The sequence below is a fragment of the Centropristis striata genome, chromosome 13 (genome assembly GCF_030273125.1).
Source record: "Centropristis striata isolate RG_2023a ecotype Rhode Island chromosome 13, C.striata_1.0, whole genome shotgun sequence".
In the NCBI taxonomy this organism is placed as follows: domain Eukaryota; kingdom Metazoa; phylum Chordata; class Actinopteri; order Perciformes; family Serranidae; genus Centropristis; species Centropristis striata.
Genome location: NC_081529.1, coordinates 20941388 through 20966143, shown reverse-complemented (window position 1 = coordinate 20966143; position 24756 = coordinate 20941388). Strand labels below are relative to the sequence as shown.

The 24756-nt window shown below is 34.5% G+C and overlaps 2 protein-coding genes across 4 annotated transcripts in view; one reads left to right on the top strand and one right to left on the bottom strand.

Moving 5' to 3' along the window:
* LOC131983237 (myosin-11-like) overlaps positions 1–8951 on the top strand; it is a 47964-nt gene extending 39013 nt beyond the window's left edge. For both annotated transcript variants that reach the window (XM_059347924.1, XM_059347925.1), the window contains 7 exons: positions 845–973; positions 1168–1256; positions 2261–2384; positions 2473–2681; positions 4134–4242; positions 4334–4506; positions 5336–8951. In XM_059347924.1, the coding sequence (XP_059203907.1) occupies positions 845–973; positions 1168–1256; positions 2261–2384; positions 2473–2681; positions 4134–4242; positions 4334–4506; positions 5336–5585 (1083 nt within the window). In that variant the 3' untranslated portion in view covers positions 5586–8951. The remainder of the gene's footprint in view (positions 1–844; positions 974–1167; positions 1257–2260; positions 2385–2472; positions 2682–4133; positions 4243–4333; positions 4507–5335) is intronic.
* A 466-nt stretch (positions 8952–9417) lies between these two features.
* Positions 9418–23303, bottom strand: LOC131983660 (nuclear distribution protein nudE homolog 1-A-like). 2 transcript variants are annotated; one of them, XM_059348426.1, is made up of 9 exons: positions 22881–23303; positions 21746–21883; positions 20933–21086; positions 19056–19204; positions 17451–17587; positions 16050–16328; positions 14997–15082; positions 13492–13637; positions 9418–12753 (listed from the first exon to the last, which is right to left on the bottom strand). In XM_059348426.1, exons 2-9 carry the CDS (start codon positions 21829–21831, stop codon positions 12705–12707), a joined length of 1086 nt encoding a protein of 361 aa, XP_059204409.1. In that variant the 5' UTR covers positions 21832–21883; positions 22881–23303; the 3' UTR covers positions 9418–12704. The 2 variants fall into 2 exon arrangements, with proteins under 2 accessions (XP_059204409.1, XP_059204408.1); XM_059348425.1 differs by having other exon boundaries at positions 21746–21880.
* Positions 23304–24756: the final 1453 nt, after the last annotated feature.

The following is a 24756-nucleotide window of genomic DNA, read 5'->3' as shown; positions in this document are numbered from 1 at the left end:
CATCTTCATCTCAATGGTTCCTGCAACAGTCAACCTAAATCATAATACTGTATATTTAACCCTTTTTTGTTTAACTTTTTACCTTATATTACTCGATATTTCAAGAATTCCTCAACTTCATTGTTTTTTAACATCACAAATATATACACAAATATATATATATATATACATATATATATACAGGTACATATTTCATTGCAATATAAGATAAGTCTTTATTAGTCCCACGATGGGACAGTTGAACCGTTAAAGCAGCAAACAGTTTACACAAACAAGGATTAAAAAAAAGCATAAATATAACATAATTAATAACAGTTTACCTTTCTACAGGATAGATGTCGTGGTAGGTGTTTTATTGAACTTTTCCCCTCAGAATACATCGTTTTTTACATCAATCATTCTGTAAATATGTTGTTCTGTTGTTTGAAAAATGTGAGAATAGAAGAATTATATGTTAAAAATTATTTAGGGCATCTTAACGAGGCGTCTAAAAGGCACTTCTGCACACACATAACCACAAAAATGTTTATTTTCATGAACTCATAAAGTATAGACTTCAAGTAAGACTTAAAATGACGAGTTTTTCCTTTAAATCCAGGATGATGGACAGCTCTCTCACGCTCTGTCTCTTTCTCGCTCTCTCTCTCTCTCTCTTTTTGGCGTTCTGTCTTGCTCTCTCCCTCAACTCTCGCTTTCTCGCTCTCTTTCTCGCTCTCTCTCTTGCATTCTCTCTCTCTCTCTTTTGCTCTCTCCCTCACTCTCGCTTTCTCGTTCTCACTGTCTCTCTCTGTCTCTCTCGATCTCTTTCTCTCTCTCTCTCTCTCTCTCTCTCTCTCTCTCTCAGGGCCAGGTGAAGGACCTGCAGCGGGACCTGGAGGACTCTCGTGCGGCCCAGAAGGAGGTCCTGTCTTCAGCCCGGGAGTCGGAGCGCAGGACCAAGGCCCTTGAGGCCGACGTGGTCCAGCTGCACGAGGTCAGACCCCAGCACTTCAAAATAAAAGCTTCACAATTCCTGTCAATTATGTGATGAACAAATTATTTTAATTCTGCAGGGTGTGGTTTTCTAAAATGAAACAAATGAAAAATGACTAATGATGGAGGGTTAACAGGATCATTCATGTTTCTCTTGATATTACTTTGAACTCTTTCTCTTGTCTGTCCGTCCAGATGTTGGCAGCTGCTGAGCGAGCTCGTAAGCAGGCGGAGACAGAAAGAGACGAGCTGTCAGAAGAGCTGGCCAGCAACTCCTCCGGAAAGTGAGTCTGATGTTGTTTACATGTTTAAGATTAAGAGGCTTTATTGTCATAGTACAAAAACAATACAACGAAATTTGCATGGTAGCTTCCCAACGTTTCTGCAGTGATGAAAGAAAATACATACAGAAGATATTACAGGAAAATATTCAGTGTCAACCTTCAGTTTCACTCTCAAAATCAATCTGTAAACAGTAGAAACATCAGGATTTTACTTTTTAGACACTTTTTAAATCACATGTTGGGCTCAGAGATGTAACACCAGATTATGTTGAAAATCAAGCATTTAGAGTTTATACAAATTTAAGCATATTACTAACCCTGAAAATAACTATGAAAACTTTCGGGACTTTTACAAATCCTGTTATTAATTTCTGATATCAGCAAATTCAACATGTAAAAGAAATAAAGTTTTGTGATTTAGAGTTCATGAAGATATATATTTTAATTTCAAATTTACAATGTTTTAATATTTTTTCTCAGAAAAAAATATTCTTGCCCTTTATCTCATCTTCTAGAGGAGTAAATCACAAGTTTTCATCACAATACAATATTTGAAACAATGTGGTATTTGCTTTTTTCCCGCAAAGTTGCAACAATTTTATTTGAATATAGAGCTTTTTTTTTTATATGAAACAATATCATACCTCCATTTAACACAATCAGTTACATTTATATTACCTCAACATCATGGTCTTAATATTGTTTTTTTTTTTTATATTAACATTTTTTGAGACACTGAATTTTAGGTCTTTTAGGTGTAATGGATCTATATAATGTGTTATTTCCACTTTTTGAATTGAATTACTGACATAATTAAACTTTTCTATGATATTCTAATTTATTGAGATGAACCTGTAATTACAATTTGTTTATTATTAAATGGAAATTTCAAAATAAAAGCACATATTGAAGATGAATATGATGTATCAATGTTTGTTTTGAACTTTTCAGTGTTGATTGTTGGTTTTATGGCTCCTTACTGTTCTCCTACTGTTTCTGCTTAGATCTCTGCTGTCTGACGAGAAACGCCGCCTGGACGCCAAGATCAGCCAGCTGGAGGAGGAGCTGGACGAGGAGCAGACCAACGTGGAGAGCCTCAACGACCGGCTGAGGAAGAGCCAGCAGCTGGTGGGTGGAGCTCCGGGGCGGGGAGGAGAGATCCAGGATGCTGCTCCCTCTAAACGCCTCCTCCTCCTCCTCTCTGTGTTTCTTTCAGGTGGACCAGCTGGGGGCGGAGGTGGCAGCGGAGCGGGCGAGCTCTCAGAGCAGGGAGGGCTCCCGGCAGCAGCTGGAGAGGCAGAACCGCGATCTGAAGGCCAAGCTGCAGGAGGTGGAGGGCCAGGGCCGCGCCAAGCTCAAGTCCTCCATCACCGCGCTGGAGACCAAACTCAGAGAGGTTGAGGAGCAGCTGGAGATGGAGAGCAGGTACCGGTGCATGCTGGGAAACGGAGTCACCACAGATGAACTCTAACTTACTATGAACAAGTGCAAAATTATAATTAAATAACCTGCAAAAAGAAGCTGCAAAATGATTAAATCACACAAAACTGGTGATTAAAAAAAGTTGTTATTATTAATGAAAGCATACGGTTCTATTTCCAACATGTTTTATAGTTATTTGCTTTATTTTATATTATTGTTGTACTATTTTAACCAGGGATGTGGGCTAGATTAGTTGACTGAAATGTGTTAGCCTTGCTATTCCAAACCATAAATACTAGTTAGTTAAACATATTAATTATTAATATGTTATTATTATTATCATTATCATTATTATTATGGGTTTTGGACCTTTGTGTGCTGGACCGCTTATTCTCCCCCCATTTCCAGTTTCTTTAAACTATTAAAATAAAGGCAAAATTTCACACAAAAAAAGAGTAACATTTTTTTAAAAGAAAAATTTAAAAAAAGAATTAATAAAAAGAAATTGAGTATAATTTAATCAAATAATACAAATATTTTACTTAAATCATAAACATTTAAATTAAAAAATATTATTTAATATTTTTATCTGTGTGTCTTGCTGGTCTAAAAAATGAGAATCCCTTAGTTGTTAATGTTTCGGATTTATTTCCTAAAGATTTATTTTCTTAAATACTGTTTTCAATAAATGTTATTTGTTAACTTTATTTAAGGAGATGTTGTCATGTTTTGCAGGATAATATACAATTTTCATAATGTACGGTGCATTTCAGCAGCTTTTAAATACAGTTTGGTAGTTAAAAAATGTGATTAATAATTTCAAATGGCTCTTTTAAAACAGGCAATATTGTTTCTGACAATGGGCCTCATGTAAGAACACTTATCTTTCTCTGACTTTATAACTTGCAATTAGTAATTAATTAATAATTAATAATACTAAAAAACACTTAAAAGTAATTAAATGTACAATTTATTGGTAAAAACTGCACATAACATCTATAAAAGGTCTGGATGCACAGAAATTCTGTGAAATTTATAGAGCACATTTAAAAACAACCTCAGTTGACCAAAGTGCTGTAGAGTTATTAAAATACTATAAAATTATACACAAATATTGTAATTAATGAAAAAAAAAACAATGAAAGCAATAATATCCTACTAAAACAATAAAATAATAATGAAGAAACTCAATTTAAAAACAGGGTTAGAGCTAGAAAAGGAAATAAAAAAGTAAAAAGCCAAGGATTCTTGCTTAGCTAGGACTGAATGCCAATGAGAATAAAAATGTTCTGAAATGTTTTCTGACTTTTATACTAAGTTTAGTTTCATCTAAGTTAAAAACGTCAAAGAATAGTTTTAACTGTGTTTTTATTTGCCTCATTTAATCCTGAAATGAGTTTATTGTTGTTGTTGTTGTTGTTGTGATGGTGATTCTGTGTTGCTGATGTCGTGCAGAGAGCGTCAGGCCAACGCCAAGAACCTGCGTCAGAAAGAGAAGAAGCTGAAGGATTTAACAATCCAGATGGAGGACGAGAGGAAGCAGGCGCAGCAGTACAAAGACCAGGTCGCTCTGAGCTCAAACCTGAATACAGACGCCACGTTCACGTCTCTTTTCACCTGTTTGATAACAATAACAAAGTGTCTCGGCTCTGCAGGCGGAGAAGGGGAACATCCGGGTGAAGCAGCTGAAGCACCAGCTGGAGGAGGCGGAGGAGGAGGCGCAGCGCGTCACGGCGGCTCGCAGGAAGCTGCAGCGTGAGCTGGAGGAGGCGACGGAGGCCAACGACGGGCTGAGCCGAGACGTCGCCTCGCTCAGGAGCAAACTCAGGTACGACACCAAGAGCTGACAGATAAATAGATAAAAGAACGGTAATGATGTTCTGATCTGTAGTTGGGAATGGATTTTAAGGCAGAAAAAATATGGAATATAGACAATAAAAACAACACAAAAATAAAATAAATAATATGAAATATTAAAAAATAAAAACAAATTTGTGTTTTCTTTTTATGTAATTTCACGTCTTTATAATCTATATATATATATAATCTATATACATACATATATATATATAACACTTTAGTCTCAGAAATTCTGAGTTTAAGAATTAATAAAGATATATTAATTTCCACTTTCTTTGATTAATTTACTGAGGAAATTGAAATATTTCAATGCATTTATAAACATAATCTGCTATAAAATTACAATGAGTATTTTTCTTATATATTCATTGATGTTTTGTGATTATAATCTGTGATTTTGACCATTTTAGAGGAGAAATTTGAGTGCAGAATGTATTCTTTGGTTGAATAAAAATAATTTCTGTCCGTTATTTACGGGTTAAACAGGTTTTTGAGGGTTGAAGCCTTAAAGTGATGATGAGTGATTTTACATTTCCTCTCCTCTTCCTCGTCTCGTTTCACTCCTCAGACACCACTGACCTGCAAACTTCTATCTGCTCTTCCTCAGCAGGCTTTTTTATTTTTATTTCTGATCTGCCTTCCTCCTGCAGTTAACACCTGCTGCAGCGTCTTTTTTTTCTTAATTTTTTTTATTTTTATTTCGCTTTGCAACAAGCCCCCTCCTTCTGTCCTTCACCTCCTTCTGACGCTCCTCTTCCTCCTCTTTCTCTTCCTCCTGATGTGTCGGGTGTTCCCAGGCGTGGCGGCGGTGGTGGCGGTGGCGGGGAGGCGGTGTTCAGTAGCCCCCGTGGCGTCGGTAGCGTTGGTGGTGGCAGTGGCGGGCTGAGCAGCAGCAGCATGAGGAGTCTGTCGCTGGGAGGCAGCGTCAGCAGGAGGAGCACCTTCAAGGAGAACTCGCTGGAGCTGCAGGAGGAGGAGCCTCCGTCCCGCTCGCCGTCTCCTCCTCCGGACGCCGGCGAGGACGACTACGGCCCCGACGACGAGTAGATGAGAGCCGAGTAACGAGGGCGGGAATGTTTTAACCTTTAATTTAAATTATTCTACAGTTTAAGGAGTTTTATTTTGACTTTATCATGAAGTTATTACACAAGCAGTCCCAAAAATAATAATAATAATAATAATAATAATAATAAACTTATTTGGTGTCAAAAAGTAAAAATATCCCACATTAACAGCAACGTGTCACTCTGATTTTACATTTTTAATATGTTCATTTAATTATTATTAATCATATTTTAAATTTAAAAATCCCTCAAAATTTGTGCTGAACTTTCACAACTTTCTGTCATTTTAATAACAAAACTAAAATAATCGTTAAATCACAGAAGGGAATAATTTCACCGTATAACAAATAATAATAATATTAATAATAGTAATGTATAAAAATTAAAATATTTTTTTTATAATTTTTTCAAAATTTATGCTGAACTTTAGCAATTTTAAATATTAATTTATTTGTATTTGTCCTATATGTCAGAAAACTGAACTGACATTTTCTTTCTGACAAAAAAGAATCAATTAATCACAGAAGGAAATCATTTCCCCATGTGAAAAAATACTAAAAAAAAAAAAGTAATATGGAATCCAAACAATAAATCCAAAATTATGAAATTAAACAAAAAAATATAACTAATAATAGGAAAAATAATTGAAAATAAAACCAGTAATTAATTCTCTACATACGTGTTTTTAATATTATTTTCCCACCAAATTTATGCTGAACTTGAGCAATTTTGAATATTGAGTTATTAATTTATTTTTATTTGTCATATACGACAGAAAGCTGAATATATTTGAATGAAGAATTGTAAAGAGTTTTTTTCACAACTTTCTGACATTTAAAAACAAAATAATCGATTAACCACAGAAGGGAATAATTTCCCTATATTAAAAAATAATATGGAATCAAAACAATAAATGAAAAATCATGAAATGAAACAAAAAAATCAAATAAATAAATAATGATATGATAATGATAAATAATAAAAAAATAATTGAAAATAAAAACAAGAATATCATAGAATCATTTTTAAATATTATTTTCCCTCAAAATGTATGCTGAACTTTAGAAATTTTGAATATGAGTTTGTTAATTTACTTTTATTTGTCAAATATGACAGTAAACATAAATTTATTTGAGTTTTTCACAGAACAAAAAGCATTTTAAAGACATCACGTTGGAATTGTTTTCCACAATTTTCTGACATTTTTAATAATCTGAATAGATTTAAAAATTAAAATATAATAAAAATAACAATAAAAACAACAAAAATAACATGAGAAGTAAAAAAATAAAAATAATAAATGGGAATATAAATCTGTGAGTTTAAATAATCTACAATCGGTTTCAAAGTCTTTAAAGTATTTAGTTGTAGCTCTCTAAAATACAATAATCATTTTCTTCCAAAGACTACATTACCCATGAGCCTCTGCTGCTTTCGCTGGGCAGAAAAATTTAAAGCCGAGTTTTAACGTATTCAGACACTTTTCAGCTGCAGTTAGACACAAAATGTTGCTGCTGAATGTATTTAAAATCTGAAAGTAAGATGATCCACATCACATGATTTTATTTTATTTATTTTAATTATCAGTGGAGAGTTTTAATGATTGCTGTGTTAAATTGTTGGCAACTTTTCCAAAAAGTTCAGTTAACAAACATCAATAACAAACTGAAGTTTCCTGTTCCGTCCTGCTGCCTCTGCTCTTCTCTTTCTTTGAAAAATATATTATTTATTAAATCAGCAAAACACTGAAATCTTGAACAGAAATATGAGGAAATATTAAAAAATGTTTTGCTAAAAAAGTGCATTTCTCATATAATGTAATATTCACTTATGCTAGAAAATTCCCTTAAATACGAAATAAAAATGTAGGGATTAAAAGTTTGATAAGAGGCTTTTTTTGTGACCTAAAAAAAATATTTTAATAATCTAATAATAATTAGCCAACAGATTTTTTTAACCAATAAGAATAAATTCTGTGGCATTTTAAAAAAACAACAACATTTTAATGACAAACAAACTTCAAAATCAAAGTAACCTTAAAATGAATTGATAAAGTCTCAGTCATTCAGTCTCTCAGTTTACTTTTAATTTCAAATCTTCAACAAGAAAATTCTCTGAACAGCCAAAAAGATTTTATTCCGTCCTGTGACTTAAAATAACGTCAATAAACTGCAAAATTTGTTTAGACTTTAAACTTGTTTATTCCAAATTGTTTGACTTCATTTGGGGGAAATTAATCTCATTATTTAAGATTATTATTATTATTGTGTTCTGCAGCATTCAGAGTTTTAAGGGTTTCAACAAGTTTAGAAAAACTATTATTTTAAATGTTTGTGGATTAATATTAACATTTTAATTTACAATTTATGTGAATTTAATATATTTACATTTATTTATGTTGCAGGTAGATCAAAGGATTTTCCAAATTATATAAAGTCAATAATCTCTTTCAGTTTGAGTCACAGAGCTAAAAAAAAAAATTTTTAAATTACAGTCATTTAACAAAACTTTCTGAACATTAAGATGAAAAATATTACATCAGCTGCAGACCCAAAAAATATTTTTTGCAAAATATTGTTTTGCAGGAAAATTTTAAATAAACATTTTACTTTTCTTTATTTAAATGTTTAATTTTGAGCAAGAAAAGAGTTGCTTCTGGAGAAATGTTTAATGATAAAGATTCTTTATCAAACTTTTTTAAGTCAAATTTTCTGCCAGTAAATTAAAATAAAAATAAAAAGACCCTGTAAGTCAGAATGTTATCAAAATAATTACTTAAAATCTCAAAATTAGTCAAAAATAATTTCATAATGTCATAAATATATCCAAATAATTAAACTCCAAATAATTAAATAGTTGTTTAATATATGGCGAAATAATGACTATAAAATTAGTAACTAACTAAGAAAAGTAATAAAAAGTTATTTTTCTAAAAGTCACTTTGTATCACAAAAACTATTTTTCAGAAATTTTCTCTTAATTTTGAGCCACAAAGTAATTATTTTAAGAAAGTTTCGGATCATAACGACTGAAAGGACTTTATTGTCTTTATATTTAATTAGCAGGAAGTTTTGTTAAATAACTTCAGAGTTTCTCAAAAAATCGAGGGGTTCATTTTCCGAAAAAGTGACGAGAAACAAACAAAATGTTTTTAGTATGTTTAGAGAGAATCTGTTTATTTGGAAACTGAATGTAAAACTTTATTTGTTGTTTATTCGTTGCTGAGATTAGGCGGTGTGATTCAAACCTCACAGACACAATATATGATATAATATTATATAGAATAACTATAATAACAGTGAGATGTTCAATGACTTTCTGAAGTGATATTAAACTGATAATAAATCCTCAGACGTGTCATCTCCCTTCTTCTGGAAGAAATAAAATCACAGCTTCTGTTTTTATATTTCAAGTTTTATTTTTGTGTGAATTTAATATATTTATATTTACATATATTACGGTTTAAAGAATTTAAATTTATATAAAGTCAGTTTTGATTATTTGTATCTTGAAATTAATTTTATTTCGAAATAAGGAAAAGCTATTTTTTTAAATATTACTTTGTTTTTCATTTTTTTTAAATAATTAAAAAAAATTCTATAATTAATATATTTTTTAGAAATGATGTAATTATTAAATCATTTTTTGTAAAAAACAGTTTTATGTACATTTTTAAAAATAAATTTAATAATTTAACATATGTAATTTAAAATTATGCATAATTGATATATATATCATTTTTAAAATATTAAAAGAAATAAGTAAAAGAAATAAAAACAACTTTTTTTTTTTTTTTTTACATTTCAAGTTTTATTGCTTTTCCAGAAACAAGCAGCACTGAAGGTGAACAAACAGCAGAACACATCTTTGTCTGTGAGCGTCAAAGTGCTCTCAAAGAGTCGATAAGGCAAAAAAACAACAAACAAACACAAAAAAACATCAAAGTATTTCCCGCGCCTGCTCCTCCACACTGACCTTTGACCTTTGCAGGAAGGAGCTGACTGAGTCCCTCCCACCTACAAACCAACCAACCACGTCAGCGAGCTTCAGCAGGTTCACACACTACCAGTCAAACCTAATACTTACTTACTTTTGTCTTTTTAACATAAAACACGAGTAGCCTTCACTGAAGTTTTCATGTCTCCTCGCTAACAGGAGACGTTTCCTAGTTTTCACTCCTGGACAGACAGAAGTAGTCGAGCTCTGCACAAAAAGAGCCTCAAACACGAGAAATCAAAGGCTTAAAGTTCATCTCATCACATCAAACAGAACAAACAACACGCAGAGGATTCTCTGAGCTCAAAGAGATATTTAGAGCAACAACAAAAAAGGCTACATTTTCTCGTGTTTGGTATCAGCTGAGTTTCTGTTCAATTATCAAGAAAATTTACGGGCAAACTTTTTTTAAATGAAGCCAAAAACAAGTGCACATTTTAAGTTTGTCCATCAGTAAAATAAACTAAACTGCAGCATTTAAAGAAGTTGGTTTGAAGCTGCAAGATCACTCGTCTGATACAAAGAAGTGAAAGTTTTATTCACCAATTTGCATTAACTACATAGTTTCTTCCAGGATGATTTGAGTTCTGTCTTAAAACTTGTAGGTTGTAGTTTTATGTGTGCACTTTGTGCACAAATTATATAAAGTCAATAATCTGATTTTCAGTTTGAGTCACAGAGCTAAAAAAAAACAAAAAACCCAGTCATTTAACAAAATTTTCTGAAAGGAAAATATTCCATCCTTTGCAGAATAAAAAAATTCAAAAATTTCAAGTTGCAACTGCTAACTGCTATTTTCTATTCAGGTCGACAGATATGACTGAGAAGAGTTGCAATTAATGAGCTTTAAAAACCAGAAATACTCAAGTTAAATGAGGCTAAAAAGATGATGTAGAGTGACTTCTTTCACATTTCATTCATTATTTTTAACAGCAACATGTTAATCAAGGCCACGTTAAGATGCAGAACCACCACAAGATGCTGGCGAAACACTATGAAACGACCCACCAGAACATTAAGCCTTTCATAATAAGTACTCTAATTAAAAATCCAAAGCTTCAGACTTTAAATCTTAATTCCATGTTTCAAATCAGCCTTCAGATAATCATGAGTGTCATAGCTAACAAGTCTGTGTTTTCCTGCAGCTATTTAATCTGTGATCATCTAAAACTAGTATAAAATATTAGGACTTCATGTGTGTTTGAAGCACCATTGTGTCCATTCTCTGCTGGATTTCTTGTTTTTTTCTGATTTTGAATATATTGTATAAAAGCTTCAGCTGCATCAGTAACCACCTCCATCTCCTCTCATGTAGAGAAAAGTTCCCCTCCACTGTTTAAGATGTGTTCAAACTAAACATGAAGCTCATTTTGTTTCAGTAAAATCCTTTTTGTTGAACCAGAAACAGCAGCTATATCGTACTTGCCAGATACACCAGACTCCATTAAAAGAAAACAGTAATTTAACCGTTTCATTAAAAACACACTTCAATTAAAGGCGACATAAAAAAACTAAAACTCACAAAAATGTATTTGTTAGTAAGTCTACTGATTCCCCAATCACAAACTCTGGTTGGTCTGCTAAAGAGATGCATGCAGAGTGTTAAATGTAGTTCATTCTGAGATTAAATGATAAATCTAAATAAGGGAACAGTGAGTGAAAGCGTCTCATGCATCGGAGGAAAACAGCTTGAAGATATGCTAAATTACGCTACAGAGATAGACTTTTTTTGTGAAAGAGTAAAATCCTTTTTGTTGAACCAGAAACAGCAGCTGTTTCCCAAACGCCAGATACACCAGACTCCATAAAAAAAAAACAGTAATTTTACCATGTCATAGAAACACTAAATTCAAAGGCGACAATACTCATAAAGAAAGGTCTTCGTTAGTCTTTCTACTGTTCAAAAAATCACAAACCCTGGCTGGTCCACTAAAGAGCTGCAAGCAGAGTATTAACTTCAGTTAATTCTGAGATTAAATGATAAATGCTAATAAGGGAACAGTGAGTAAAACTGTGTCATGCATTGGAGAAAACCTGCTTTAAGACACCAGTGTATTTTTCCCAGATTGTTGTTATAAGTGCCAGACAACATTAGTTAAAGAGTAATTCCTTTTTGTTGTACCAGAAGCAGCAGCTATATCACACTCTCCAAATACACCAGACTCCATTAAAAAAAAAAAAAACAGTAATTTTACCGTGTCTTAAAAACTCAGAAAACGTCTTTGTTAGTCTTTCTACCGTTCCAACAATCACAAACTCTGGCCAGGACTTAGCCAAGTGTCTGCTGAATCACATTTATGATCTGACTAAAGAGCTGCATGCAGAATATTAAATGTATTTCATTCTGACAGTAAATGATAAAAGTAAATAAGGCAGCCTAAACTGTGTCATGCATTGGAGGAAACCAGCTTTAAGATATTGGCGTATTTTTCCCAGATTGTTGTTAAGTAAAATCCTTTTTGTTGAACCACAAACAGCAGCTATATCACACTCACCAGATACACCAGACTCCATTCAAAAAACAGTCATTTAACCGTGTCATAGAAACACTTCATTCAAAGTCAACAGTTGCTACTAATCCTACTATTTCAACAATCACAAACCCTAACCTCCGACTGAAGAGATGCATGTAGAGCATTAAATGTAGTTAATTCTGAGATTTAATGTTAAATGTAAATTAGGGAACTTAAACCGTGTCATGCATTGGCAGAAAATAGCCTTAAGATACCGGCGTATTTTTCCTCCATAAGCTCAAGGCTTTTCACCTTGACGTGAACCCGCGAACCTTTGTGTTTTTTCATTCACTCTGATTCTAAATTCACTTTGTGTTCACCAAAAAAAGTCACAAATAAACAAACATGCGGCACACGTCCAGTAAGTGAGTTCAAGCTAAAAAGGAAGTCCTGCTACTAAACAGACTGACTGACTGAGCAGGTACCAGGCGTCCCAGAGTCTCCGTCCATGTGCGTCCCTGCAGCTCGCGGTGAGAGCGTTTCTGTCCGACGGGCAGCACGGGGTTAAACCTGTTGAACCCGGTAGGGCGGACAGGAAGGCTGGAGCAGCTCAGAGGAGGATTCAGGATCGAAGGTGGAGGATGTTTTCAGTTTCACAGCAGCAGTTTGGGTCCGGCGCCAAAGTCTAACCGTTTCACCAACCTTTAAAAAACACACAACAAACAGGGAGCTCAACAACAACTGCAACTCAACCCTCAGGGCAGGTTGAACGCATTTTATGCACTTTTCCTTCTTCATGTGTTAATGGTTTTGGCTGTGTTCATGCATTTGGCATGAATTTTGACAAGATTGTGTATTTTTATTTGCTGTTGTTATTTCCAGCTCAGCTCCTGCAGTAAGGCTAAAATACACTGTTTACAAACAATAGTTACTCTGAAGGTTGAGACATTGAAACCCATTCAAAATGCTGTTTCTGATCTCACTTACGTTAAAGCATCATACATGCATTTTATTAAATCTTGGTGTCAATCTGAGCTTTGGCCTTGGAATTGATAGTTTTTACTACTTTCCACCAGATTGCGTCATTTTGACCATATTCAGCATATAGAGAAAAAACATGCGATTTATACACACAAACAAGCATGAACTGCTTCAAATAAATCTAAATATGGATCATCTTGAATCACATCAAAGATGAGACATAAAACTCAGAACAGATTATTCACACAGCAAAAAATCTGATAATATGTTTACTTGAGTAAAAGATCTGAATCCTTCACCTCCACCATCAGCGCTTTTACCGGACACAGACTAAAACTTTACAGCGAAATTTGTGATTTTTGATCAGATTTTTTTATATTTTTTTCCCTTTCATAAACCACAAACAGGTGACACAAAACTTGATTACGCTGCTTTCCTGAAGCTGTCATTGTGTCTCACCCCTTGTTGTAGAGGCCGTTAGTAGGATGAGTGTCAGACGAGTTGTTCTGGCCCGACGTCGCGCCCGCTCCGCCGGCGTGACCTCTGCGGCTTGCCGTCTGCTCATGGACGTAGTCCCGACACGACGCCAGCTTCGACTCCAGGTTCTGCAGGTGGGGCAGAAAAACAATTAATGGTGGAGAGAAATGGAGAGAAATCTAATCTCAATGAACCAAAGAAGCTGATCACTGAGCTCTCTTCAAAGCCACCATACTCCATTGACAAAACCAGAAATTTGACTTTTAAGAACAAAGAAGTTGGTGATCAACTGCTGCCTGATCTGTTAGTTTGTTTGTGTTATTGTGTGATTTTAGTACTTTAAAGGTTACCTGGATTCACCAAAGTCACACAATATCACAAACAAACAAACAGATTGGGGCAGAAGTGGATCAGCATCTCCTGTTTTCTGGGGGGTAAAATTGCTGTTTTTGTCAACGGAGTCTGGTGGTTTGATGTGAGCACAGATAACTGCTTCAGTTCCCTTTAACTCAACTTAAACGAGGCTGTCTGAGAGCGAGGTAAAGTGGAGAAAATATTCTGGAACTGTTATTGATGCTCCCTTCAAATCCAGCAGACTCCATTGACAAAAACAGACATTTTACCTACCAGAACACATGAGTTGCTGGTCTACTTCTGCCTCGATATTTTAGTTTGTTTGTGTTATTGTGTGACTTTAGAGCTTTAAAGGGTTAATATTAGATGGACGCAGCTGTAGACCAACAACAGCTGTGTTCAGGGAGGTAAAATGTTTCTTTTTATCATTGGTGTTTTAGACAGCAAACAAACAGTAAATACTACATACAAATTATCCAAAAATATTACAGAAACAATGTCAAATGTGCATGCTGTGTACTAATTATCTAAAACATTACAAAAACAAAAACATTACAGAGTTTGTAACACAGACATGTAGATCGCTGGTTTGTTCAATGGAGTCTGGTGGCTCTGAAGATAGATAGTGGCTTCATTTCCCCCAATTTAAACTAAAACAAGGCTGTCTGATGTCAGGGTAAAGAACATATTCTAAATATAGGGTAGACTGAAATACATTTAGTGGATAAACAGCCTCACAAAGTCCAAACTATTCCTTAAAACAAGAATAAGAGTTTTACTAGCAGCCCTGTGAGACAGTTTAATGGATAAAAGTTAAATAAATGTCAGAATAAACGTCTTTAACACCTTAAAATAGAACGGTTTATTATGTCGTGACAGTGTTAAGAGAACAAGTTGCTCTTTAATTTTGTCAGTTTTTATAAAAAAACAACCTGATTTGTGCTTTTTTGGACGTTGTATTAATAATCAATAACCTCTCCGGCTCCAGGAGGAGAAGAAGCAGCAGTTTGTGTGCGTTTGGAGAATAAAAGCAGAAGCAGCCTGCAGCGTCACATGATGCTGGAAGTCAGCAGCTGATAAAAACAAAAAGTACTGGGTCAAAAAAAAGAAGAAATCACAAGTGTGGTTCTCACCCCGACTTTCCTCAGCAGCTCGCTGACGATGTTCAGAGCCGAGATCCTCGCCGACGTGGTGAGAGGCGTCGCAGAGAGGCTCTCACCTGCACACACAAACATCTGGTGAACTGAGGAACGTTTGCAGCTGAGAAAAGCAACAGAAACTACAAACAATCCTGTTTTCAGAGAAGTTAGAGAAGACAGAAGAATGATAACTTACACATTTTTAGATTCTTTTGAGTATTTCTTGGTCATAATAAGTTGTTGTGTTTATTTAAACTTTGTTTTCTCAGCATGCAAGATCATCTAAATTTGCCAGAAAACAAGAAAAATGCAAGTAAAATCTGAAAAATTAAGATTTTAAGGCCAGGTTTCTGCAGCCTTGCTAGTCTATTTACTTACTTATGGTAAAATAAATAGTTTTAAAAAAACTACTATTTTTAATGGTGGTCTTTAGCTATTCATACTTATTAAACTATTTACATTATTATTTATTTATAATATATATATAATAATAATAATAATAATAATAATGTTTTTTATCATTATATCATAATAATGAGAATAATATAATTATGGTGATATAATAATAATAATAATATAATGTCATAATAATAATATATAATTGTTATTTATATTATAATTAAATTACAAATTAATGTCAAAGGCAGTCTTTTATGGTAGAAAATGTGTTTAAAGAAATCAAATCAAATCAAATAACTAATAATTTTTTTATGCAAAGAGAACCCAGAAAGTTCCAATTCTTCTTTTTTATGTTATTTGTGGATAAAATTGCTGTTTAATTAATGCTCCAATTTCACTTAAATTAAGATGATCTGGTAAATGATGCTGTATTTTCATCCGAACTACAAAAAGTACAGCCTTTAGCTTTGACTCATGCTTCAGGTCTATTGAATGTAAATTATAAACATAAATCAAATGGTGTTTTTTTTTCTACCCAAAAGGGAAGCAGAGGACTTTTTTCAGCACTGGGTGGACAGACAGAGAATGAACCAATCCCTGCTCCTCTTATCTGAATAAACAAACAGATGTGATATTTGTTGTTCTGACCTCTGCTGGTGGGCAGCGGGCTGCTGAAGGTCTCCGCCGAGGCTGCAGGTCTGGACGGCGTGCTGCTAGAGGGGACGGGCTGCTGGTGGGAGGACAAAGACAAAGTGGTTTTGTCCTCAGTCCGTTTGTCTGGCGGGGTGAGAGGCGGCGTGGGCAGACCGGCCGCCGCCGCCGATGAGGACGAGGAGGAAGAAGGAGGATCTTTGATGGCACTGCTGAGGGACGGCTTCCTGTCCTGAACCTGCTGCTTCTGCTGCACCGCCAGCTCCTGTCTCAGGTCTACACACACACACACACACACACACACACACACACGCATGCATGCACACACACGCAGAGACACACACACACACATATTACAGAGAGAGACACACACACACACACACACACACACACACACACACACACATATTACAGAGACACACACACAGACACACATATTACAGAGACACACACACAGGCAGACACAGAGAGAGATACAGACAGACAGAAACACACACACACACACACACACACACACAGAAAGAGAGAGACACACACACACACACACACACACACACACACACATTACAGAGACACACACACAAAGACAGAGAGAGAGAGACAAACACACACACAGAAAATAACATGAAATCAGAGGCTTGCACTCAAAATCTTATAAAATCATATTTTGCAGTGGTTACAGCACAATTAGCTTGAAGACACTGAAACATTTTAGGAGGAAGACAAAGACCAGACAGGACAGAATGAGGTCGAAATGTGACGCAGGAAATCAAACAAATAAGTTACTGAATAAGTGCAATTACATTTCACAGTCAGAGCCTGTGAGCGCTAGCCTGGGTATACCCATACTGCCTTGCGCGCTCTATTTCATTTCGAACTGCGAAAGGGTCTGGCAACTAAGGCTGAAAGCGAGAACTGGAGAAGCAAAGCAGCAAGCAACACACACACACACACACACACACACACACACACACACACACACACACACACACACATGGTAGACTGTGAGCTGAAACTACAGAGCAGCCAGAGCCAGAACATGCTGCAGAAAAACGTTGCAGAAGCAGAATTGAGCATTTTAGTCCCAAAGTAGAGATGGGCTAGTCTGGCTATGTCAACATCAATTTCTGTCGCTCTACATACGTCATCTGGTATAACTGATACGATTGGCTAAGAGCTACCTACAGACGCTTATGATAGACATTCGCAGCACCCAATAAACGGCTCTGGAGGATCGTAAACCACACCTCCTCTACGGAGAAATGAATTGGTGGTGTCCAGACTAATGTAATTTGTGATTAGTCTGGCATTAGCCAGACTATGTGCGCGCTACAATTAAAGGACTTTTCCACTTCTTAAATGATATCACAGAGCAGTATATGTGACAGTTCGTCCTACCTCGGGCCTCGTCCTTCAGCCTCTGGACGGACTCCAGCAGGTTCTCCTTCTCGTCCAGCTCGCTCTCCAGGAAGGCGTTCCTCTCGATGACCTGGTTCATCCTCTGCTCAAAGTCCTCTAGAGACATGATGGTCGCCCTGAAACACACACGGGGCAGGAGAGTTAGAGAGTCAGTCAGTGAAGCAGCCAGAGGCGTTTCCTCTGGAGCCATGGACACTTTCTGCAGCCATGCAGGACAGTCTAGTGCTGTAAAACCTGCACTGTGTCTTTATAGAAAGAAAGAAAGAAAGAAAGAAAGAAAGAAAGAAAGAAAAAAGTAACAAGTAAAAGAAACTAAGAAACAAAAAAGTAAAAACAAAAGGAGAAAGAAACAAGAAAATAAGATTAAAAAAAATACTATTTTCATGGCAAAGAGAAAATGCTTTTTTTACTGCTTTTATCTGTAATGGTATGATTAACATTATTTTTGATGTTATTTATTGTCCTATCATTTATATTTCTGTTATTATTCACCAATTAATTCACTGGATTAATGTTTTTTAATTATTATTTATATATTATATATTTATTATTTATTGCCTGAATATTATTATGATTTTATTATTATTATTATTATTATTATTATTATTATACCAATAGTATTACTGCTATTCTTACTAATGTTATTAATGATATTTATATTATAATAATTTTTTTTATTTGTCGTGACAGTGGTTATCATCACTATAATTTTCTTCTTTATTATTAATATTAATAATTTTAATATTTGTATTATTACAGTACTAATGTCCAGCCCAAGAAATTATATTATTGTTCAGTAATAGTAGCAATAATAATTTCTTGCCTTGTTATTAATTCAAGTGTCACTATTCCAGCTGCTCTACACAGTAATGTTTGTCCAAATCTTTTCCAAATCATGGCAAAGAGAAAGTGCTTATTTGTTTTTTATTATTATAATTTATTTTTATTACTGCTTTCATTAGTAATGGTATGACTAATATTATTTTTGTTGTTAACTTTATTTATTGTAATTTTTTCAAAGGTATTTATTCATTTATTTATATGTTTTTATTATTATTTTTCTGTTATTATTCACTAATTAATTCATTGGATTCATTTTTTAAATATTATTCATATATTTATTATTTATTAATAATAATATTATTATGATTAGATTATTATTATGATTATGATTATTATTATTAATATTATTATACTAATAGTATTACTGCTATTCTAACTAATGTTATAAATAATATTTATGATTATAGATTTTTTTATTTGTCGTGACAGCTGTTATCACTATTTTTTTTATTCTTTATTTTATTGAGTTTTTTTCTATTATTATTATTATGACAGTACTGATGTCCAGCCCAACCATTGCTATTATTATTCAGTAATAATAATAATATTATTAATAATTTCTTGTCTTGTTATTAATTCAAGTGTCACTATTCCAGCTGCTGTCCACAGTCATGTTTGTCCAAATCTTTTCTCTTGGCTCTATTCAAATTTGAAAAACTGGTTAAAATAAGTTTATTCAGACTGTAAAAAGCCACTCATCAGTTAAATAATGTCTGTAGTTGTAAGATTTGTCCCTCTGACCTCTTGGTCCTCTCCAGGTCGTCGTTGGCCTGCTCCAGCTCCCGGATGTATCTGTGGAGCTGGTCTCTGACGGCGGTGGTCTCGGCCAGGTCCCCCTCCAAATTGGAGATCTGCCGGTGAGCCTCTGAGTGCTGCGTCTCGTACTTCTCCTGCAGCACGTACACAGAACATCGGATCAGGAGGGCTTCAAAAGAAGTCTGACGATGGCAAAACCGTTTAAATATTCTGAACATCTTCAGGCTCATTTAGCTGAGTGTGGTTAAAAGTTCATGAAAGCTCACATTTACTCCTCTACAAACACACTTTTGTGTGTCATATGTTTTAAACATCTTTAAATGCATAATGAGCTCATAAATGACTAATTCAGATTTGTGATAACACAAGAAGACCCTTTGTGGAATCACTGTCATGCTGGATTGTGCTTATTTATGCACATTATTCGTCTAAAATGTTAAATATCTGTGTGAACTGAGCTCACAGTGAGATGTGAACATGCAACATGTCAAGCTTCAGCATGCTTCAGCTAAATTCCACAGAGTCTCAGCATACTGGTGCTCGTACATGCTGCAAGATAAAGCCCGTCTACTCTTCTCAGTGTTAGTAGAAACTTTTTTCTACTCTCATTTACTGTGTTCATGTATCTAAACTGAGTTAATTTAATCTTAAATATGAGTGACTTTTGCCTATTTTGACAAATCTGTAGATTTATTTAACCAAACACTTTTTGCTGTAGAGTCACCGAAGCAAGTCAGGACTTGCCATTTTATTAGGTACACCTATTATCAGGTTGAACACCTGAAATAAATATCCCACAGATACACCTCCACCTGCAGCCTGAATGCTGATACAAGGCTGGATAGATCTGTATCTTTGTCTTTATGCGTGATCAAAGCTAATCATTATCAAAGACTGTATTAATAATATATCAGTCGCAATAAATGCTCTTAAAAGGACAATAACATTGTTTATATTGCACTTATTTCTTGGAGGATATACTGTCTAACATAATGTGTGAAAAGATGATTTTTTTTTTTATGAACACTTAAGGCAATATGGAATTCAAAATATATGTATTTATTATAAAAGACTTTTTAATCCATTGATCCATCTTTTTTTTTATTAAGAAGATCTACTTATGTTTTCATGCAAATATATAAGAATGTATGCAAAAATAATAAAAAATCAAGGGCAGATGAGGAGTTTCTTGTGTTATTTTTACATAATGTCAGTTTCTGGACTTTACCCCCATGGCTGGTGGTCATAATGACCTCACTCTCAGCCTGCTCGGCCTTGCACCAGGGACACCGCTCCGAGCATAAACACGGCTTCATGACTGAAATATGCAGCCAAGGGTCTCTGTATCGTTTGTTAAAATTGCCTCCTGTGATCTCAGCATGAGAATGAACAAATATTTTTTTTTTTTAAAGGGAGAGAAGAGGGTGAGAGGTCTGAGAAATGACATCCCCTCCAGACACGAGAGTCATCAGCTGCCTTCCTCTGCCCTGAATCAGTCCTCTGTGTGTGTGTGTGTGTGTGTGTGTGTGGTGTGTGTGTGTGTGTGTGTGTGTGTGTGTGTGTGTGTGTGTGTGTTCAGACAACAGCCCCACTGAAACCTATTGAGTTCAGGCAACAGGAGCCATAAAACTTGACTATCAGCTGATGAATATGAAAATCACCAGTCAAATCCACTTTAACAGGCGATCAGTTAGTTAAATGTTATTAAAATGACTTCAGTTTCGGCCTTAAAACCATGTCCAGATGATTCTCAAAGCCTTCAGTGAGGGTTAGGTGGACATATTACAAGACTGGTATATCCCCACCTCCAGTGTCTTTATTATGAAAAACCAGCTTGTGATAACTGATAATGTCCTCTGTACCTTGTAGTTTTCCAGCTCCATGCGGAGGCGGTTGTTGGCAGAAAGAAGCTCGCGGTTTCTCGCCTCACACTGTTTCAACTCCGTCTCCAGCTCCACCTCATAGTCCCGACTCATCTGCTGAAACTCCTGCAGCTCCTCCTGGGCTTCATTGGCACTTCACACACACACACACACACACACACACACACACACACACACACACACACACAGAATGTGAGCCTTTTATTTGTTATTTCTGAGCCTTATTGCATCAAATCATCTGAGAAGTTATTTCATTGCCTAATTAGTTTTGGATGACCTGCTTAGTCTGCATTAAAAACACAGTAATTACACATGTGTGGGAAGATTAGTCAGATATTTCTAAACCACACCTGTTTGGACAATTTTCCCACCCAACCACAGGAAGCTCTTTGGTATTATAGATTGAAGCCTAAAAATTACAGAATGTGTTTAATAGAAAAGCACCTAGTGGTTCCAAATTGTTTGTCTTGCAGGAGTGTCTACAGACTCACATTTCTCAGAAAGGTATTGATTATTTATCCAGAATTTATTACACAGCCCCAAAAGTCTTAAAAAGATTATATTTTTTCATAATGTGCACACAAAGCATTAGCTGAATGGCACAGGATGTTAACCTAATCCAGCAAAAGTATTAATTTATGTAAGTTATATACCAAAATGAATGTATAAAAAACATCCTTTAACCAATACATGTTTTCTCATTTCTTTACACTGGGCACTTTTTCATCTCTTTTAGCTGATTAAGAGTCAGAAGTGATGGTAAAAAAAACAGCATAGGCATAGGGGACACACCTCTGCTGGTGTCTGGCAGCCTGCTCCTTCCAGTACTCCAGCTCTTCCTCCAGGGACCCAAACTCTGAAGGCTCCGGATCCCCCATCTCCAGACCAGCCCGGGTGGAGAGCTGAGTCTCCTGTCACCCACCAAAACTGCTTTGTGGTTCAGTTAAAACAAGGGAATAAAAAAAGTTCCGATCAGCAGAAATTACATTTAGAAAACAGGCAATTTATTTCCAACCATACCCGGGTTAATGAAAAATCGTAAATTATTACAGGGTATGCTTTGAGACGCTTCACTGGAGCTTTACCATTAATTCGGCAATTTAAAAAAACATCAAGTAGCGCTATGTTTCACATAAAATCTCATTTTGTGGATTTTGGTCGCCACATTCATCCATGGTGTTAACCGCTTATATTCAGACAAATACTGAATTTGGAAAAACTGCTTTCAGTTTTTCTGCTGCATCTACCTGGAACATCTTACAACATTCACTCAAACTCAACACAATTATCACTATGGGCCAGTTTAAAACTATGATAACCAATAACTCTGCTTTTCACTGCAACTGTTTAATGTTTTTGTGTTTTCTCTGTACTCTGTTTTGTGTTCTCTGTACTCTCTACATCATTGTAAATGAGGGGTTGCCATCAATGATTCCTCGAGAAATAAATAAAGGATAAATGAAAAAATGAAAAATAGGAGAATTATAACGGTAAAAACCAAGCTAATAAGTTTTAAACTATATTAAATAATGTTCTTTTATTGTAGAATGTATGCCGAATTGAACAATAGATTATATCGATTCATGAGACATATTTGAAGTTAGTAAAATTGGATAAAATATAGCTCAAACCACTGTTGAAGTAAATTCGATCCAGGATTTATATGGAGTCTGGTGAAAGCAAGCAGAAGTAAAAAACGGGAACCTCAAGCGAGAGATAACGGGGAATTTATACCCTTATGCGGTTTATTATTAGTAGCACCTGCTTTTTGCGGATTATCTAAAACTTTTAAAAACAAAGCTTGGACCACACAGCACGAGTAGTAGAATAATTCTCAGCTTGTAAATATAAATAAGTTAGCAAGTATAGCTCACGGAGTTTAACCATTTAAATCCCAGCTGAGACAAACATAACAGCTATAACTTACGCTCAACAGTTAGCTTCGATCGACGCAATGTTCACCAGGTTATTCCTTTTCTAGGTCCTCTTCATGTGTAAAACTACCGACTTACGTTTGTCGGTTAATTAAAAAAGGGCGAAACCGTTAAAAAATAGACTTTCTTGGAGTTGGAAACCACAAAGTTGCTACTGTCTTGGGAAGACGTCGAACAATACAAGTTGCCATTCATATTGTCCAGACCGATCCACCAATCACAAGTTAGGTGACAGACCGGCTGTCGGTTGCCATTTGTCAACTATCCTATCAATCAAATGTTGATAGGCGGGATCGGGGTTATGGTCCAATCAGAGGGGTGATATCACTGTCGGAGGGGTGTCCGCATAATATTCAGTCTAGACGTTGTGATAGTTTACCAGAGGCCGGTGATGCCTTCAATGCCTGTCGGACACATTAAAATTTCATATAAATGAATAAAAATAAATTGGTTAATTAACGTGTCAGATGTGAAAATGAGATGAATGAAAGACTCCCACTTTTTTTAACCTATAAATATAACCTATAACTTGTATTTTTAAACCTGTTTTGACCTTTATAATCACATACATTACAGGTATAATCACATATATAAATAAATGAGCTCAAATACAAATAAAATGTGTTTCTTAACTGTTTATAAACTTGTTATAATGCTATGTTCATGTTTCTTTTCTCTATGTAAACATACCATTTGATAAGATAAACATATATTGATATAAGACGTTGGGTTGTGAAAATTTAGAGTTAATATTTGATAATTATAGGATAATAGGTAAGTTATGAGATAGTAAGTGATAAATGAAATGTTGACATAAACCCTTTTTATTTATTTTTTATTTGTAATTTTTTTTGTACATTATTACTAACATTTAATTCCATTTTATTATTACTATTATATATATATATATATATATATATATATAATTATAATTATAATTATAACTAGGACTGAACGGGCCCTCGCAGTACACGCGTGTTGGGGCATGCTGCCGTCGGGGTGTGTGCATTACAGGGGCCAGTCTATACCACCCCTATGAATTTCATTGCCTTAAGTGTTATAGTGTGGCCACGGTACCAAATATGAAATTAGACTGGAGTACTGGACTTAAAGTACAATTTTGAGTTACTTTTATGTACATTTTATGTAACTTTATACTTCTACTCCACTACATTTTGAGGCAAATATTGTACTTTTTAGTCCTCTACATTTAGCTGACAGCTTTAATTACTTTTCAGGTCAAGATTTAAAATGACAAACATGATACATTTAAAATGATTACCCATTTTTATAAATTAAACCACTTAAAAGTTTATTAGGTAGTTAAAATGAGCAGAATGGAGTCATTTCACAGTGTAGTATTAGTACTTTTACTGAAGTAAAGGATCTGAATACTTCTTCCACCACTGTCCTTTTTACTTCTTTAATTTTAAATTTTTAAATTTTTTTTTCATAATTCTTTTTATTTATTTATTTATTTTAAATTTTTAAATTTTAAATTTTTTAAATTTTTTAAATTTTTTAAATTTTTTTAAATTATTTTTTTTCTGCGCATGCGCGGCCCCGTCACGCAACAAGGCCGCGCATGCGCAGAAGCGCAGAAAAAAAATAATTTAAAATTTTTTTAAAAATTTAAAACATTTAAAATAAATAAATAAAAAAAAAGAATTATGAAAAAAAAATTTAAAAAAAATTGAAAAATTGAAAAATTAAAAAAAAAAGCGTGACGGGCCGCGCATGCGCAGAAGAGCAACGGGGCCACGCATGCGCATTGCGCAGAAAAATAATAAATAAATCAATAAATAAATAAAATAATAAAATAATAAAATAAAATAAAATAAAATAAAATAAAAAATAAATAAAATAATT